Genomic DNA, 19,864 nt, shown 5'->3' with positions numbered 1-19,864 from the left:
GGATAGGGAAGTGGGGGGGGAGGGTATGGGGGACTTTTGGGATAGCATTGGAAATGTAATTGAGGAAAATACGTAATATATATATATATATATATATATATATATATATATTCTTTATATATATTACATATATATAAAGAAGGGTCTAGTAGTAGGTCTTTGTTACCATTTGGAGGTAATTTTATTATCATAGTTAGAGTCAGACTCTGGGTCCTGACAGTCCCAACAAACTAGGTTTGATCACATGACCTCAAACAGGTCTAATAAGTAAATAGAATAATAATAAAAGATGCAATAGGAGTTCCAATGTGGTCCCTTTGGGAAGAGGGATATGGAAGCCTAGTGGCTTTTCCAAGTTCAGATCCTAACATCTTTAGATGTAAATGGCCAGCAAATGTGCAAATTAAGAAGTCCTTGTCAAGGTGTGGTCCTGCAGATTATCTTTTTCTTGGCAAGTTGATCAATTATCAGGCTGTGCTAAACCTTTTTTCAGGAGACAAGCTCTCCCTCTGGCTGGCACCAGGATCCCAGCATGATATTACTGGGAAATACCAAGTTCTTGAGGCTTATTGCTTCTGTAGTCTTAGAGGCAAAGGGAGGGGCTGGGGTGCTTCTTTAGAATAGCTTCCTCCTTGCATTACAGTTACAGCAACTCTTCCAAGAGTTCATGTGTTGAAGTTCAATCTCCACTGTGACATATGAAGATAGAAACTCAACCCAACTGGGGTCCAGAAGTGGAACCCTTTGGAGGTGATGAGGACTAGTTAAGATAGGGTAGAACACGATAATTGAATGTTAGTGACTGTGTAAATAGGAGAGGAAGAGAGATACCCAGCAGATACAAGCACATACAAGTGTGCCCTGTCCTTTGCCATGTGGCACCCTGTGTTGCTTTAGGACTTTGCTGAGGAAAGGCCTTTACCAGCTATAAGCCCACACATACACAAGCACTGTGAGCCAAAAGAAAAATATCTCCCCAAGGAGGCCTCTCTGGAGTACTTAGCTATAGTAACAAAGTAGAATAGCACAGTCCAAGGTCTCCCATAATCTGCTTTCCTAAAACATCTTCATCAACCTTTGTATAAGAGAAGTGAATGAAAAGAAGACATGAAAAGGGAGGAAGGGCATAACTGCTCCTAGGTATGATGGAGAGTAAAGAGTATTGTAGGTAAAAGGGGGAGCATAGGCTGGGATGTCTGGGAGTGAACATAACCTTGAGCCATGTGAGGGAGGGCAGAAGGGAAAGAGGAGGACCAGAAGGGGAAAGGGTGGACAGAAGGGTAGCCAAAATACCTGGATTATAAAGGGAAGGGCAGCCCACCCCCTGGGCTAGAGAATTTTAGGGTAGTTGGCAGGGTATACAAGCCATATCCTGTAACAGGTAGGGACTGAGGGATGTTGGGAGAACTAGGTCCACTTTGATATGTTAAATAGGTACCTGGGTTCGACATATGTCCCAGCTTTGAGACCTAACATCAAGAAAGAGACAAGATTTCTTTGGTGACTGGTAAATCACCAGTATGGCAAACACTCTTGAACTTGAACCCTTGATGTAACAATAGATTAGAAACCAATGAAAATAGAGCTCCAGTTTATTTGACATCCAAGTTCATGAATCCCACTTCTACCTAAGAGCTCCTCCAATGGGGATAGCATTCGCGGGCACAACAAATTAAAAGTCTGGACTCGAAGAGAAAATATCCTCTTTTGAAATTTGTTTACAAAGAATTTACTATCACATTGCTTCAGGATCACTAGTATGAAGTGCATTTCTGCACTAGTTCTTTATACATACATACATACATACTACATACATGCATACATACATACATACATACATACATATAGCTAAGTACTCAAGGCAGGTTTACTTGGGAAGATATTTTGTTTTGGCTCACAGTGCTTACATGTGTGGGTTTATAGCTGGTAAAGGCTTTCCTCAGCAAATACACAGACACACACACACACACACATACACACACACAGACACACACACACACACACACACACACACACACACACACACACGATAAAAACCATCACCAAAAGCATAAGAGCATCTTGGAGAGGAAAGGGCGTATTTGTTTTACATGTAGAGACTACAGTACATCACTTAATCAAGCCAAGGCAGATCCCAGAGGTAGGACCTGAAGCAGAGACCACGGAGGAATCCTGCTTACTGGTTTGTTCTCCTTGGCTTGCTCAGTTTGCTTTCTTACATGTCCCTGGAACATCTACCCAAGGGTGGCACCACCCACAGTGGATTGGGTCCTTTTATCAATCACCAATCAAGAAATCAGCCTCAGGTTTGCCTATAGGCCAGTCTTACAGAAGCAATCCCTCCACTGATGTTCCCTAGTCCCAGAGGACTGACTCTAGTCTCTAGTTTACATCAATTTGACAAAACCAAAAAATGAACTACCGAAAAGGAAAACAACTTCTAAAGAGTGGTATATCCAGGCAGAACACCACAGGGTTCTTCTCATCACTTCCTAAGTTAGTACTGTGGTTCATTTTAGGTTGACAAGAGATTACAGCATCTCAGACAAGATCAAAACACTTCTAGAAATTAAAATGTCAAAAGCCCATGATAAAAGATTGATAAGATGTGGTGCTGTGAGCCCAACTCCAGGTGACAATCAGTAACAAGATGAGATGGGAGTTAAGACAAAAATCTATAATAATGGTTCAGTCAATGTTCTAGACATTTTTAGTTATAACAAAGACTTTTATACATTCAAATAATGTCCTTTTACAAGAAGAAAACAAAACCAGTGGCAGGTGAAATGGATTCACCAAGCCCATTCAGTCCCTACATCTAGGAGGTAAGTTCTGATCTACTTAAGTCTCCTTATTTTTCTTCCCTCCCTCCTGCCTTTCAAATATTTACTAAATCTTGCTTATGTAGGTCACACAAAGGGCAGTTTTCTGACTGTAGCATTGAGAGGCTTCAGGGTGGGGTCTCCAGTGCCTCCTCATGCCAGCACATTCTTGCCCAAGACATCTACCTGGTAAGGACTCTGAATGTGGAACAACTTGTTGTCTGCACTACAAAATGCAAATAAAAAACAGGAAATGGAAACTCGTCTTATAGAAAACTATAGACTCTACCACTAGCTGTGTTAGGACTTTTACACAGTTGACATCTGCCCTTCTAGCTCTATGCAAATTCTAAGCAAAGACCAACAATTTTGAAATAGCAATGGTTTGTTTTTTGGTCTTTTTGGAGATAAAGGGTATCTCCATTATGTAGCTCTGTCTGTCTTGGAATTCATTCTGTAGACTGCGGTGGACTGGAACTCAGAGAGATCCACCTACTTGCCTCTGCCTTCGTGTGCTGGGATTAAAAGAGTGCTCCACCATGGCTGGCTGGTTTTGGTTTTGGTTTTATTTTTGTTTTGCTGTAGTATGCAAACTGTGGTCAGATGAGCAGCAGAAATGCTGTACTTTTCCTTTTTCAGGTGTTCCTTACCCTCTATTTACTGAGGCCCGAGGGTCACCAACGAAGACAGTACTAACTCTTTGTAAATCATTGTGACATATGGAGCCCAGGATGTCCATCTCCTCAAATGCGACTATTGCAGTTAACTCAGTCTTCTACCACCAGTCTCTGGAGCTAAAGCAAAACCAACCCTGCCCCTCAAACGTCTTACTGTCAGTTTTCAATAGACTAGGAAAGACGTGGGTTACAAAACACTTAAGAGTTGGGCTGTAAACTGGATAGTGGTGGTGTATGCCTTTAATCTCAATACTCAGGGGGCAGAGGTGGGCAGATACAGATCTATACAGAGAAATCCTGTCACCCCCCCCCCAAAAAAAAAGAGTTGAGCTGTAACTTTTGTCTGTTCCATGAACAATTAAGTATAAAAGGAAAATACTTGTAGTAGAAAGCTTGTCTCCCAGGTTTTCTGATATGTAACAACTTTACACCACCCAGGCAAACATACCAAGCTCCCTGCTTCCCATAGCCTGCCAAGTAGACAACAAAAAGCTGTTCTAAGCTCAGAGATACAAGCAGGCTCCTTAGACAGACCAGATTTTACACAGCCAGCCTCAGTAACAGCCCGTGAAACAGCGAAAAAGTTTGGAAGTAATGAGACAAATGAACACTTTAGGACTCCGAATACAGCTTCTGGCATTGGTCATTCTACCTGTCCACGGGTCTCCAGCTCCTAGTCCTGAGTCCTGTTTGTACTCTGGATGGTCTACGTCAGGGACCCAAGTTCTGTTTATGCAGTTCTAGGAAGGTAAGTATATCATGTGCCTGGTACTTAAGTCATTCTTTTGCATATGATACCTCAGATCTTTCACCCACCAATCCTATTCTAGAAACCAAAACACAAAGAGGTTAAAGCTCCAAGTACATAATTGCTACAAAGAGACTGAATACTGAGGTTGACTAAAGAGACTCCTTTATTCTTATTTATAGCTAGGTGGTTCAGGAAGCAAAGAGTGACATTCAACCTTGAATACTGAATGGGACTCAGATCCTGGAGCCCAGTGGTCTTGCCACTAATGTCAGCTGTCTTCATTTGGTTCTAAGGTCGATCTTATGATCCTTTCCTAGCTTCCCCCATACACACTCAAATCGAATCCTGTTCCAAATTCAGGGTATTTTTTTTTTTTCATGCATTCTAGTTAAACATATAGGGAAAAAATAACCAGTCTGTCCTTAATTCTCGAGGCTTGGAGAACTATAAAGCCCAGTGGCAGTCCAGTGTCGTGAATGAATGTCTATTCTTCCTTCCTCTCCCAGAGGACCTGGGCGCTCTCCATATAGTCATTGAGGGGGGTGGGGAGGTGGGGGTTGGTAGCAAAACCATGGTTCTCAATCCTGGCTGATCAACACAACCAGTTTCTGAAAACTAGAGGACCCCAAACTTTACCGTGCCAATGTCCTTACTCACTCTCTCAGGTCGAGGAGCTCAAAATGAGTTTTATTTGCTTAAACAAACTACCTAGTGGGACTTTGGTAGTTAGCTATGACTGGTTCATATAATTCAACATTATACTTCTGTTATCCCATATGGGTTTTGGTTTTCCTAGACTGATTAAATTTTAAAATGCACTAATTAACATTAGTGGTGCCTCCTTGTGTTCTCAGTTGTCATGGACTGGAGTTTTCTCAGTCAAGTAACTTCAAAGGGAAGTCTCCACTGAGTCTGTCCACCCTCCAGTACTGCCCAGTTCTCCTGACAAGTTCGACTTAATTGTCCACCCTAGTTTTTCCTTCTCCACAAAGTTCCTACCTTTCCCAACTTAAATCTGCCAGTTTCTTGACTTCAAAGTTTAAAACAAAACCAAACAAAAACCAAAAACCAAAACAAAACGAAAACACCAAAGCAATCCTAACCCAAATTCTTCTATTAAAAATTTGGGTCCAGGGGCTGGTGAGATGGCTCAGTGGGTAAGAGCACCCGACTGCTCTTCCGAAGGTCCAGAGTTCAAAATCCAGCAACCACATGGTGGCTCACAACCATCCGTAACGAGATCTGGCGCCCTCTTCTGGAGTGTCTGAAGACAGCTACAGTGTACTTACATATAATAATATAATAAATAAATAAATCTTAAAAAAAAAAAAATTTGGGTCCAACAATCTTAGAAACAACGGTCCATCTTGACTGCACATGTTTTTAGCTTCCAGAGCATGCCATGAGCATATCACAGTCACCTGAATAATTCCTGTTATCTTTTATGACCCAGTTCAAAGCTGGGACCTGGGGCTTTGTTCTTGACTGTGGCTTTTTCCCTTGTCCTTGCCCAACAGGATCAGTGCTGCTTTACTGTGTCTCTCACTACGATGAACTCTTGGGCCAAAATAAACCTTTCAACCCTAAAATTCTTTCAGTCAGGTATTTAATTTTTATATTTACAATGTATTTACACGTACAAGCTTGTTATGAGAAGCTGAAAAATGTTTAGTAACATTTTGAAAGGAAAATTAGAGTTAAGAAAAAGAACCCTGTCTTTTGCATATGATGAATAAAAACCAAATCGTAGACTCTCAAAAATCTAGACTTGTGTATCATCTAATAGATTTTAGTTTTATTATATAAGCATTACATCTTTTATGACCAAAATCAATCACCAAACCAAATTCCTCTGCTTTTGTTCTTTTCTTTTAGAGAGAATGCAGGGTTTCATTTCTTTTTCTTTTCTTTTCTTTTTTTATTTATGGTTTTAGAGCTTTATTGTAGGAAGGCAGGGAGAAAGGAGAGAAGGTAGAAAAAGAGAGAGAGACCAACCATGGCCAGACCATGGCCATGTGGAGAGAGGGGGGAAGGGAAAGAGAGAGAAGGAGGGCTAGAGAGTAAGAAAGGTGAGGGTTAAAGAGCGAATGCAGGGTTTCTACTACATAGTTACCAGGAGGAATCTGCTAAGACTTACTGACTATTAATTTATGCATTTTGGTGGACACTGAACCTAGGGCCTTGTCAATACTAAGCAAGCTACTAGCCTGCTAACAGTTATCTAACAGACAGTTTTTATGGTCCAGACGTGTCTTGATTTATGATGGGGCCATGTCTCAACAAACCCACTGTAATCTGGTGGCATACCTAGCCCAGGAACTCAGTAAAGGTGGAATTCGTGTTGTTTTCTCCTGAGACAGTGATAGACTGGCTGGGAGTGGCAGTTCTCTGCCATCGTGCAACATGAGGAAAGACCATTGCATTGCACACTGCTGCTGGAGAAAAGACCCCAAATCTCCTCCTCAAAAAAAAAAAAAAAGACTGTAAGGTCAAGCCACTGGGAGCTAGGGGCCATCTGNGTTANAAANNANAAAAAAAAAAAAAAAAAAAAAAAGGCCACAGTGCACAGGGAGTCATTGACCACTGAAGGAAGCCCTGAAGTCAGCAAAGTGAGAAGAGTCTACAGCCTCAGGGGCCCACAGGCTCTGAAGCTGACCTTGTACCTCCTGCATACAGTGTTCATCTCTAATGACTTCTCAATGCCCCTCGAACCCTGTCAATTCTGTATCTCATTGAAGAATACACCATTACCAAGATCGGAGTTTGCAACTTCAAATGCTCTTTAAATCAAACACAATAAACTCCAGAGACTCTTCCATTCGGTAAGAAAGACCAACAACACCTCCTTCTGCTTTCAGCTCAGTTGCACAATTCAAGAGAGCAAGAGGCAACCTTCCTTGGACTCTTCAAATAATTTCTCTTTTAGAGATGAGGCCATGCACAAGAAAATAGCTCAGCAGGAATTTGAAAGAAAAAAAAAAAAAAAAAGAAAAGAGTGAGACACTAGAGATAAAAGCAGGAAAGCACCATAGTAGAACACATGTGCTGCCAAACTTCAGTTATTTGAATGGAATCAGGGACAAGCGGTCAATTTAGAAAGCAGGGATCTGGAAAGAGTTGTTCTAAGGAAAAGAATGCACATACGTGTTGGATGGAGGGATATATGACCTAGTTTTGAATAAATAAATCTAAGAATGGTTTATAATTTATGTGAGCCTATTTCCAGCTAGTCTGAAAGGCAATCTGAAACTGTGTTATCAATTAGGAGCCCACTGATGGATTATATACAGTCTGCAAGGGCCTGGGGCTGGACATCTTACAGATGTAAATATCAGACATGCGATAGCCTCCAGAGCACATTAATTCTGTTCTGAAAAGGGGGCACGGGCTGCAGAAGGAGGAAAAGGGGGAACTCTGAGGTCGCCCTTCTCCCTCTACCACGCCTCTCATGTTACAAATAAGTGCTCAAGTATGTGGACTTTGGGACGCAGCCACCACCTGGTAGAATGTCACAAAACTTCAAATGCAAGCCAGCCAGCACTTAAATACCTAAATATTGCTAAAGGCTGCTTGTAAACTGAACTGTGCCAACCATGCTGAGAACAACTCTTGCCAGGAAGCAGGTTCTACTTGAGACATGCTCGAAGAATGACCAGAGTTCAAGATCTCGTCCTTAGCTCCATTCTACTTACGGCCACCTCCATCCTGATTTTCAGGCCCTCTTATATATCCCTTAACAACAAACAGTGAAATGAAGCAGCATTCTGTAGGAGTGCTGAGGTTCCTCCCAGTGCCTGGACTTTGGCAAGTGTGTGGCTACTGAGCTACACCCCCAGCCCTTGCAGGGATAGCTGATGATTTATCTAAGTGAGTTTTACTCTAACCCCAGTAAAGAAAGGTAATCACAGAACACCAGACAGCCTCTACATGCTCTGATTTCCACTGTGTGATCCGGCTTCATAGTAAGATTCACTTGGAAAGGGTCTTAGGGTGTTATTGCTGTGACGAGACATCATGGCCAAGGCAAATCTTATAGAAGAAAACAGTTAATTGGGGCTGGCTTACAGTTTCAGAGGTTCAGTCCACTATCATCATGGTAATGTGCAAGCAGACATGGTGCTGAAGGAGCCGAGAGGCCTACATTTTGATCTGAAGGCAACAGGGAGAAACTGTCACATGGAGTGTAGCAGCTTGAGCATAGGAGACCTGGAAGCCCACCTCCACAATGACACATGCTTCCTCCGACAAGGCCACATCTACTCCAACAAGGCCATATACTCCTTATGGGCCAAGCATATTCACACCCATGAGTCTATGGGTGCCACATCTATTCTAAGTGCAACAAAGAGAACATCCTGAAGTTCCAGACCCTATGATTATCTATCTATCTATCTATCTATCTATCTATCTATCTATCTATCTATCTATCTATCTATCATCTATGTATCACTCTATACAGTTGCTCTTCCTTCACTCTTTCCACAGTGACATCTCTTTATTCCACATCTCCTACTTCATACAGAGGAGACCCTGGTCACAATCTCTTCTCTGCAACACCAAATCCAAACGTGCGGCAAATTTTCTCAACATAAAAAAAAAATCCCCTTGATGCTTATAAGCCACCACTATTTTTTTCTAAGCAAACCTCAGGAGCTCATATGAGCACTGCCTCTAGGTCCTTTGCCTCATTTCTGAAAGCATGACCTGCTCCAGGACCTGCCTCTCACCCTGCTCTGCCATTCTGTCCCATAAACTCCTGGCCTGCCACCACATTTTATGGCTGTCTTTTTAACCCTTGCTCAACCCGAGAAACTCAACACAGCTGTTCTCTATTCTGTCCTGAAACAACTTGCAACTTGCTTCTAGCAGGGTTTGACTTCCAACCCCACCGGTCCTTAGACTAACTCCTTTCCTGCTTTCCTTCATGTTCAGAGTCCTCTAAGTGACAAGAGACCTGGGAACTTTTTCTTCCCTAGTCGCCTGCTACATGATTATAGTCAGATGAGACAGTTGCTAGCTAGACACAATGAATTCCAAATTCAAAAATCTATTCTGTCCCTGTCCCTCGACTCCAGACTTGCATAACCAGCTATGAGATCCTTTTCTCTGAGTATCTGATAAACACCGGGACTTTACTCTTACAGAGACCCTAGTCCATTCTTGAGCCATAGTCCCAAATTCTACCCATCCATTCCCCAAATGCTCTCTACTGCATTCAGAGCAGTAGCTGAAGTCCTATAATGGCTGGTGAATCAAGGATTATCAGGATTTGCCCCCAAACCATCTGGCCTAAGGTCCTGTTCCATGCACTAGGCCCCTCTCACCCTACCACAGCCACATTGGCAGCTCTGCAGTTTTTGAGCATAAACAAAACTCAAAGCCTTTGCCTTGGATCCCCTTCCTGCAGTTCTGTCCATGATCTGCAAGGCCTACTTATTCAGATCTCATCAAGGAGCCCCTGAGTAAAGGGGTAAAGTCCCAAAGCTCCAAACATCAGTGATCCCTATGCTATCTCCAAGTTATGTCTGCCTGGACAGGCACGCTCTTATCTCTTTTGTGTGCCCGTAACAGAATACCACCCATTGAGTGCTGAGTATAAGTGACAGAAGGCGTTTTGGAGATTGGGAAGTCTAAGATTCAGAGACTGCATCTGCTGAGGGATTTCTAAATTGCAACATTGTAGTCAGCATCACATGGGTGAGAGATAGTAGGAGGTAGGACTCTAGCTTTTTGACAATCAGCATTCATCCATTTATGAGGGTAGAGTCTCATGACCTAAGGTTTGGGATGGGGGTCGGGGAGAGATGGGGATGGCACAGTCGAAACGAAATAATATTTACCATTGCTTGGTATACAATTCTTGTCTATTTGTTGATAATCTGCAACTCTCAACCTCTAAATAAGCTCTTTGTTCTGTTTATACCTTCTGGCTAAGTATTTATCATTCGGCAGGGTGTTTAATATATTCTTATTGAATAAAGTCCAGTTATGTATATTTATTCTAGCTAGTGGCTAGGTGGCAATGACTTGGAAAAATTGCTTCTGTATTATTCAGTAAGAAAAAGACATGGTGCTATTATTATTAATGATGGTGCTATTATTATTAATGAGGGGGCTAGATCCAAACAATGAGCTCACTGTCAGAAACCATGAATAGATAAAAGATGGTAAGGAAATGGGGGTGAGGCCCTGGCTGTGGCTGCTCCCAGATCTGCCAGGGCATGGTCCTTCACTGAGGTGGGAGACCCTAGCAGAGGCAATGGAGAATCAATCTAGGCTATGTAACTTCCTGTGTGCATGACCCACCCTCATTCTTTCCCGGTTTGCCCTAGTGTGTGTGCATAAATAGTATGCATAGGTATACATGTATGCATGCAAGTATAGATGGGTGTGTGCATGAGCCACAGCACACATAGAAGTCACAAGGGCAGCCTTAGGTGTCAGTCTGACCTTCTTTGAGAAGAGATATCTTTTCATTGGCTGTTGCTGTCTGGCTTGTGAGCTTCAAGAGATTCTATTTCCAACACCCATCTAGCTTAGGATTCTAGATATATATGACCACACTTGACTGCATGTAGGCTCTGGGGATTCAAACTCAGGTCTTCCTGCTTGTGTGGCAAGTCCTTTTTCCTATAAGCAAAAGCCTCAGCCTGTCCTTTCTAGTCCCAACCACATGACCAGGAAGTAATGAACGCTCCTTAGAAACTCAACATCAGCCTGAGGAACTAGTATCAGAGACATGCTAACAAATGCGCTGTCTACCTAAAAGGCAGAAAAATTGCATTTGGAAACAACCTTCTCTCTATCTGTGCATTCAACCAACAGCAACTTGAAGATGTGTGGAAACACCTGAGTGTCCAAATGATAGAGACCTTTGCTTGTTATTTCCCCAAAGAATGCAGTGTGGCAACCATTTACATAACATTTGCATGATATTAAGTATTATAAGTAATCTGGATATGATTTAAGGAATATGAGAGGAAGCACAAATGCTGTATGTAAATGTCATGCTATTTTATAAGGACGTAAGCTTCTGAAGGTTTTTGTGTCCACAGAAAATATCATAGAACCAACCTGAGGGGCTACTGTAATCTGGAATTCGCTCACTTCATTTATCTTTTCTTGATTCCAAAAACAACGTGTACTCAGATTGAAATAACACTACTCCATTATCCTTAAAAGGTAATTATTAAAATTATGAAATGGGATGCTAGGTCTTATATAAAGGGATATTGTACTATTTTTCTTTAATAATTCAAGTAGAAACCTCTCAAGTCAGTGTGACTTTTAACACTTTTGAATCACAGACAATGCTAAGCTACCCTGTGTGTTTTGGGGGAAAGACTTGCACCTGATTCTGCTCACAGGCTGTTATTGCAATGACACATGTTGTGCTACTGAGCACTCATGAGGAGAAGCACTGAGGATCACGCGTGGGCTCTGGGGCCCGTGGCAACTTTGCAGTTTTCCACAGCTGACCTTCTCCTCCTCCTCCTCCATGCCGTCAGAGGGCTTTCTTTTAATAAAAACTACGCTCATTTAACTTCCTGTGTGGCAGTAAACCTCACCTGCTCTAGAAGACTTCCAGACTCTCTGACCAAATAAAAATGATTGAATATGTGATGTGCATTGGCTCAGAGTACGTGCTTGGCAGAGGAAGGCCGGATCATTTATCTAGCAGTTATGGTTTCATTCTTTCCAAGAAGCTTACAATGTACAACTCTTTCTTTTTAGACCCAACAGACTCCCTGGTTTGTGTATACCGTTCCCAAAGACTACAATCTCTCCCCCAGGCAGAGCCTGGATGGGGTCCTGTAAGTAAATACTCTGGTCTTCTGGCTTCGCTCTTGAGTTTTATGTGTCTACAAGGGACCTGGTGTTTGGGAAATGTAGGCCTTCGTGCTTAAGGATCAGATCCATCAACTTCCCAGCAACATGAAGGCTTAGGACCTTTCTGGACCTCGGTAAAATCTGAAACTTGAAGCTGTTGTTATTTCGGAAAGCTGTCCTAGTTCTTAGGGAAGCCTCTAGGTCTTGAGATCTCTCAACCAACATGCACAAGGGCACACAAGAGAAAACAGGAGAGAAATTTGGAACAGAATTTTGAGGTCAAGAGAGGAGAGGCATCTTGGTATTTTGGAATTGGGAGCTGATATGCGAACAGAGTTCCTAGAAGCTACCACCACTGCATATAGTGGAGTTCCAGAGAGATAAAGGAGCAACCGCAATCTCAGCCTATAGTGGGATGGTGCTGACTCTATTAGTAGACAACTCTCCTCATTGCCCATCTAGAAAACCGTAAAACAAACGTAAAGAATACAGATAGAAAATGCCAAGAAAAGTGAACACTTCCTATTATTACAATAGCTGGGTCACTGACATGGCCTTTAAAATAAAGAACGTAAAAGTTCCATGGAATGATAAGATGTATCAAGGAGCCTGGATCAGTACTTGGCACCTTCCAGATCAGTACTGTGGCTGTTTAATACATGCTTAATACATACCTGCTTGATGATCTTCCGTTCTTTCCTACAGAGTTAACCTTCTCAAGAAACACATACAATTAAGTAGATGATATTTTTCTTTAAAATGGAAACAGGAATGCTTGAGGCAGTACATTTGTTCAGTGTGGATATGTGGGGTGCAGTTTACCTTAAGAAAATGAAAAATCAAATACTGACCCGAATTTAAGTCTCGTCCTGGGTTGAAGGCTCGGCTGTTCACAGTAGTAGAGAGTCGATCGCAACTCACTGTTCTTGATACGTTAGTATTGAAGTTCCCATCAAACCTAAAACAACAGAAAAGGATTAGCAGTGTGTGTGTACCTGGTGAGCTTCCCTTCTAGTAAAAACAACTGATAAAAGTATTCATTTATTCCATGTATGACTAGGCCAGCCCACAAGCAGTAGAATGGTGACCTAGCAAGAACAACCAAAAATTAAAATTTTATTCTAAATAATGTGCTGAGAAAGAGGAGTACCCGTAGCTAGAAGGCTTAGAAGTCAAGTTCAAACGCTAGGAGATTAAAAGAGAACTGACCTTTAAAAGCATTTTTTACTCAATGAACTTGACCTATTACTGTTGATAAGAACATATGCAAACAGATGACAAGATTCAGGCTTGAGCAATGATGTAGTTGTGAAACAGTTTTTCACTGTACTGTATCTGAGCGCCAATGGCCAAGTCTAAGGGACATACAAACTGTGGAGTAGAAATATCTTTCTCTTGTCACTCACAAATAAATGTCTGACATTGAGAGACATATTCAGTTTTCTTAACCTGAAAATGAAGACGGGAGGAAAGAAAGAAAGAAAGAAAGAAAGAAAGAAAGAAAGAAAGAAAGGAAGGAAGGAAGGAAGGAAGGAAGGAAGGAAGGAAGGAAGGAAGGAAGGAAGGAAGAAAGAGAGAGAGAGAGAGAGAGAGAGAGAGAGAGAGAGAGAGAAAATTTACTTTACAAAGATTTTTTAGGGGGCTGGAGAGATGGCTCAGTGGTTAAGAGCACCGACTGCTTTTCCAAAGGTCCTGAGTTCAAATCCCAGCAACCACATGGTGGCTCACAACCATCTGTAATGGGATCTGAGGTCCTCTTCTGGTGCATCTGAAGACAGCTACAGTGCATTTAATATAATAATAAATAAATCTTTAATAAAAAAAACCAAAGATTTTTTTAAAAAAGGGTTAAGAGTAATGTGTGGATATGCTTCTCTTGGTACCTGATTCAGAACTGGCCCCTACCCTGTCGTCATACATAGAAAGCTAAAGTCTCTTGATTTCTTGTAGTAGTTCAACGTTACTACTAAAGACAGAACAATGCTAGTACTCACACTGATCATGGGCAGAGCCAGTACCAAAAAACATTTGCTCCAGAAAACAATAATTTGAAAGAATATACTCGGAAACACATCTTTAGTAAGAATTTTCCTTTAAATCCAGTTATATTGTCTGAATATGTTTTTGTTTTAAACCCAGGTGTGGGGTATGAGGCTGCTTCCAATTGTCACCAGCAGCTGACAATGATTCCTCTCATACTCTGGCAGAGCAGTGATTCTGCTAGCTGAAGATAGGTTTACATTTGCAATTCTGGGGACTTGTCGGAGGGTATAAAAATGTCAGAGCCTCAAGAGGGTGTGAGGGCTGCTTTTCTCCCTGCTGTTGCTGGGTTGGTCTTGAGCAGAGACAAGAAGAAATTGGCTATCCTGATAATGAAGACCAACACTGCTCAAAGGAAATCAATGCCCCTAACCAGAAGGAAGGAGTCTAATGAGATCGACTCCCCCTTTCCCCTCTAGTCTTCTTTCTCTCCTATCTAGTGTTAGGGAGTTGGAGGGCTGGAGAAGGGTGGTAGATATAAGAACCCAGTAAAGTAGCCAAAACGTCAAGCTATACACACTGACATGCTTATATAAGCAGTGGGAAGGACAGTATATCCTACTTCGGATGCAGAAAGACCTCCAATGAATCCAGGAGACAATCCATAGTCAACCCAATACCAACTCTTCAGACTCTGTGATGCATTTAGTGTACGCCTCACCAATCAAGTAGTGAATGAGTGAAATTCTATTACCAAGCTTGAGGAGAGGCACTTCTTCTTTGGTTGTTGTTTTTTAATTAGATATTTTCTTTATTTATATTTCAAATTTTATTCCCTTTCCTCATTTCCCCTTCAACACCCTCCCCCATCTCCTCCTCCCTCCACCTGCTCACTAACTCACCCACTCCTGCTACCCTGTCCTGGCATTCCGCTACACTGGGGCATCGAGCCTTCATAAGGCCAAGAGCCGCTCCTCTCACCGATGTCCCACGAGGCCATCCTCTGCTACATATGCGGCTGGAGCCTTGAGTCCCTCCTTGTGCACCCTTTGGTTGGTGGTTAAGTCCCTGGGAGCTCTGGGGATACTGGTTAGTTCAGATTGTTGTTCCTCCTAGGGGGCTGCAAACCCCTTCAGCTCCTTGGGTCCTTTCTTTAGCTCCTTCATTGGGAACCCCGTGCTCAGTCCAATGGATGGCTGTGAGCATTCACTTCTGTATTTGTCAGACAGTGGCAGAGCCTCTCAGGAGACAGCAATATCAGGCTCCTGTCAGCAAGCACTTGTTGGCATCCACAATAATGTCTGGGTTTGGTGACTGTATATGGGATGGATCCCCAGGTGGGACAGTCACTGGATGGCCTTTCCTTCAGTTTCTGCTCCAAACTTTGTATCTCCTCCCATGGGTATTTTGATCCCCCTTCTAAGAAGGACCAAAGTATCTCCACACTGTGGTCTTCCTTCTTCTTGAGCTTCAAGTGGTCTATGAATTGTATCTTGGGTATTCAGAACTCCTGGGCTGATATCCACTTATCAGTGAGTGTATATCATGTTTGTTCCTTTGTGACTGGGGTAGAGGAGGGACACTTCTAAACTCAAGATCCATCTATTCATTCATGACCTTGGATTAATTGTTGGTCAACTCATAAAATATAAGAATCATTGAGCTAGATTTATCTTATACACAAAGGAACTGTGTTTTCACATCAGTTTTAACCCCCCCAAATTGAAGAATATTTTTAGGTATCTTCTCAAAGATGAATTCAGTACCTGGAGGTGAGAACCCTTTATTCTAGCCACCAGCCCACTTTAGAATTCTATCAACAATGTCAGCTGTGCATCACAGGATGCTCTTGCTTCACACACATAGTGGCTGTACTCTGGACTTGCTCCAAATTGCCTAGATGAGAAATGAGAAGACTGCTCCATTCAATGCCATGAAAGGAGAGATTAAGATAGAACCAGCTACATGTGTGCACGCGGGTGACACAGTAATCCATAATCTCATTGTCCCTGTGCACGAGCAAACAGAAGCCCTTCCCTTCACACATGCCTTCATAGAAGGCCAGATACTACATACTTGGAGCCTGGTGGGCTGTAAGTCCTGTTGGAACACTTCCACTCTGTCACTCTACTGTACAAGCAGCCACAGAAACTCAATGTAGCTGTCTTCTAATAAAACTTAGTTTTCTTTTTTTTTTTTTTTAATTGTTTCTTCAAGTTTGGACTATACCAGGGGAGCCCAGAAAAATCTTGGATGATGAATGCATGTGTTTTGATATGTCTACTACCATAATACATAGCTACTAGGCATTTGAAATGTGGCCAGTGTAACAGGATACTTACTACCTTTCCTGTTTATTTAATGTCAAGTGTGAAAAGTCACTGAACTGTGGTTGTCATATTGGACAACCAAGGTCTGGAAGGCTCTCCTTCTCTAGCCAGAAGGTCTGTCTGGCTATCTTTCAGGTCCCTATTTGTATATACTTCCTAAGAAAGATCTACCCTTACATTGGATGCCTTTCCAAGTATGTCAAGTGCCTCTGTGTTCTCTCAAAAGCTTGTCTCATATGTCAAATTTGTGATTCTATTTACAGAGACGGGGGGCGGGGGGGAGAGATGGAGGGCGAGAGAGGGGGGAGGGAGGGAGAGAGAGAGAGAGAGAGAGAGAGAGAGAGAGAGAGAGAGAACATTGCTCTGTGCCTCTATCACATTCTACCTAATCTTATGTTTTGAAGCAGGGTCTTCCCCCTTGCTTTGTGGCTACACTGGTTCACCAGCCAGCCCTAGGATCTTCTTCTCTTTGCCTGTCCCAGTATTGGGTTTACAGCAGCAGGTTTCTGTGCTCAGCTTCCTTGTGGACTGGGGGACCTGAACTCAGGCTCTCATGATCATGCACCCAGCTCTTTACCCACTGAGCCATCTCCACATTTCTGGGTTTTTTTTTTAGTTTTTAATGGATGGATTTTGTGAACTAAAAAGAAAGGAGAAAATATATAGCTAGTTTTAATAGGTATATATAAATAGCTAGTTATAATTTATAACATTAAATATATAATAAATACAATACATATATACTATATTTATATATTTATAATATATTTGTTACATATGGTTTTATATTATATAAATATAAAATCATAATATAAATATAGTTTATAATATTAAATAGCTAGTTTAAATGGTTGTAATCATAATATTTAGCATTTTTTATTTTTAGCATGCTTTTTATAAAGTGGGTGCTTATTTTAACCCACTTTTCATGAATATTCATATGCCCACCCATTCTTAGATGCCCAGAAGGTTTAACAAACGGGCACTGACTCTTTTGAATGGTTACAAACCACTTGGCATCTAGTGTAGTGGCACCAGAATCACTTAGAATGGATGCTGGAGGTAGACTTTTGGACCCTGCTTTGCAGACATCAATGTATTGTTTTGGGGGCATGGAATCCGAGTTTAGCTGATTATGAGAAACAAGAAAGCCCTCCAGGGTTGTCACAACTTTTAAAAATAAATGAAGAGAATTGCTTTCTCTATGAGCACAGGTGTTCCGTAGCTTGTCTAAAAGACTCGTAAAGACAGAAGGTGTCTGGGTTTTGTTCACTGAAGAAGGAGAGTCTTTAGATTTGGTTTGGGTCAAGAGAATGGAATAGCACCCAGGTCTGCCTGGAGTTCCTAGTGAGACATTGCCATGTAAATTCTGAAGCCCCCTTTCACCTACCTATTTCACGGTAGAGACAAATGATGCCTAGGATATACAGCAAGGGAAGGAAGCCAAGGAGACCAATTCTGGACCCAACTCTTTGCTGAGACAAATAACACAATAGTCTGCTTCTAAATGACACAGACGGAAAAGCTCAGTGCAAAGGGCCATTCAGGATGGTGTTGGGCACACCCTAGCAGGGAACATCTAGGCTGAGACATCGTCCCTGAGTACCTAGATAGGGTGTCCACAGTCAGGAGATCTGCTTTGAGCCCCACCCTTGGAGAGCTGATATTGGTAAGGGTCTTTGTAAAATAAAAGCTGGCTTACTGGAAGCCGGGAGAGCAAGGACCTATTATTAGGGGTTTATTTCCTCCTTGGAGTAGATCTCTAAGAGCATTACTGAGAACATCTTCATAGCAATAAAAATGGAAGTGGTTCGCTAACAAGATCACTAATCCATGCACCTTTGTTGGCCATAAGACAGTTTGACAAGGCAGTGTGTGCCATTATTGTTATGAATGCTATCTCCTAGGCTTCTCCTCTGACTGACACAACCTTCCCTTCTGACCACAGCAGACTCAGCACGTGCTTGTCTGCTGACCCGCAGTGTCCTGTGTGCCTTCTCCTCAGGGCAGGTGACCTACAGGCAACCTACATTCCTCCTCTGCTCCTCTCAGGATGGCTTCCCACCCAAGCCCCTACCCAGCCACAATCTGACTGGAGCTCTACTTTGTAGTTACAATCCTGTGTCTTGTTCCTGCTTGTGTGTGTGTATGTGTGTGTGTGTGTGTGTGTGTGTGTGTGTGGCGGGTGTGTGCTTTTTTTTGTCTGCATTGTTTCATAATCATATTTAACATACTGCCGTTGTCAGGAAAACTGCATTCAAAGGGGCAAGGCAGCCGCCCTCTAGGGCTGTTTCTGCAGTCATTCCCCGCACTTTCTAATATGATCCAGTGGTGATTAGGTTTCATGAATATAACTTTCAGGGGAAAGGGAACATAAACAATGAAACGATGTCATCAGTAAAAATCCAAAATTAAGATGAGCAATTTCTCTTACTCATGTTAGCACTTTCCACTCTATCAAATAAAGATTTGTTTGACTGGCAGGAGTGGTGCTTGTCCCCCCTTAATCCCAGCACTTCAGAGGCAGGGGCAGGTGGATCTCAGAGTTCAAGGCCAGCCAGTGCTACACAGAGAAACACTATCTTGGAACCTCACCCCTCCCCCCAGAGGGGGAAAAAAAAGGTTATTACTGAGGAGGGTAATAAGCAGTTATGAAACCCTGTTAGGCAACCTGGCCCCAGGCAGCTCTTGAATGGTCTTCAGGCTGCTTCAAGTTTCCTTGGAGTCCGTGCTGCGCCTCAGCCGCTGTGCATGCACCCATCTACTTTCACGTTCATGTAAAGCCTGGAACTAGACCCAACCTGATGCTTTCTTCACTGTCTATGCCGCTGATGAGCCAGTCAGGTGAGGAGATGGCTAGAGAAGGCAGAAAGGAATGATGGAGGAGGAGGGGGGGGGGAAGGCGAGGGGAAGGGGGAAGAGTGTCTGGGCTAGCAGGCCAACTAGAAGCAAAAATGAAAGGGGATTATCTCCCAGTTCTCTGCTCACACAGGATCAATGCCTGCTGTTGTCCAGACTCCAAAGCAGCTGAACTCTAAACAGGGGAAGGAAACCTGCTTAGTCATCTTGATCCATTAGTTACCTCCTGACCTAGGAATAATGGTCACAAAGGCAGGAACACATTTAATGTACATGTGCAAGAAAAGCAATTTATAAAAAGCAATATGCTAGTCACTCGCTCAGATTTGGAGACCATGGAAGTGAAGTTCATGGTTGAGATTCTTAATAAAAACGTGTCAGCTACTCCTAGGACTTACCTAAACCAATTTTGCAAATGAGGGGTATTTCAGCTGCCAGTCATATGAATCCAGGTTTATAGAGAGGTCAAGAGATAGGAAGAAAAAAAAAAAAAAACCATGCATTCATATAACATGCATAGGCGATCAGTTTAAATGGGTTTGATTCATCACATTCTTCATATTTATGCTTTCAAAAAGAAAAAATCCTACCTAAAACTCCTTTAGACCTTGAGTC

The 19,864-nt window shown here is 42.4% G+C and overlaps 1 protein-coding gene across 1 annotated transcript in view; it reads right to left on the bottom strand.

The window, feature by feature from the left end:
- The window catches only part of Cachd1 (cache domain containing 1), a 220,649-nt gene that overhangs the window by 67,199 nt on the left and 133,586 nt on the right, over positions 1 to 19,864 (bottom strand). The window contains exon 4 of the mRNA XM_021160262.2: positions 12,932 to 13,038. Within this exon, the coding sequence (XP_021015921.1) occupies positions 12,932 to 13,038 (107 nt within the window). The remainder of the gene's footprint in view (positions 1 to 12,931; positions 13,039 to 19,864) is intronic.

This window comes from Mus caroli, chromosome 4, assembly GCF_900094665.2.
Source record: "Mus caroli chromosome 4, CAROLI_EIJ_v1.1, whole genome shotgun sequence".
Classification (NCBI taxonomy): Eukaryota; Metazoa; Chordata; class Mammalia; order Rodentia; family Muridae; genus Mus; species Mus caroli.
This window is presented reverse-complemented; position numbering and strand designations above follow the sequence as displayed.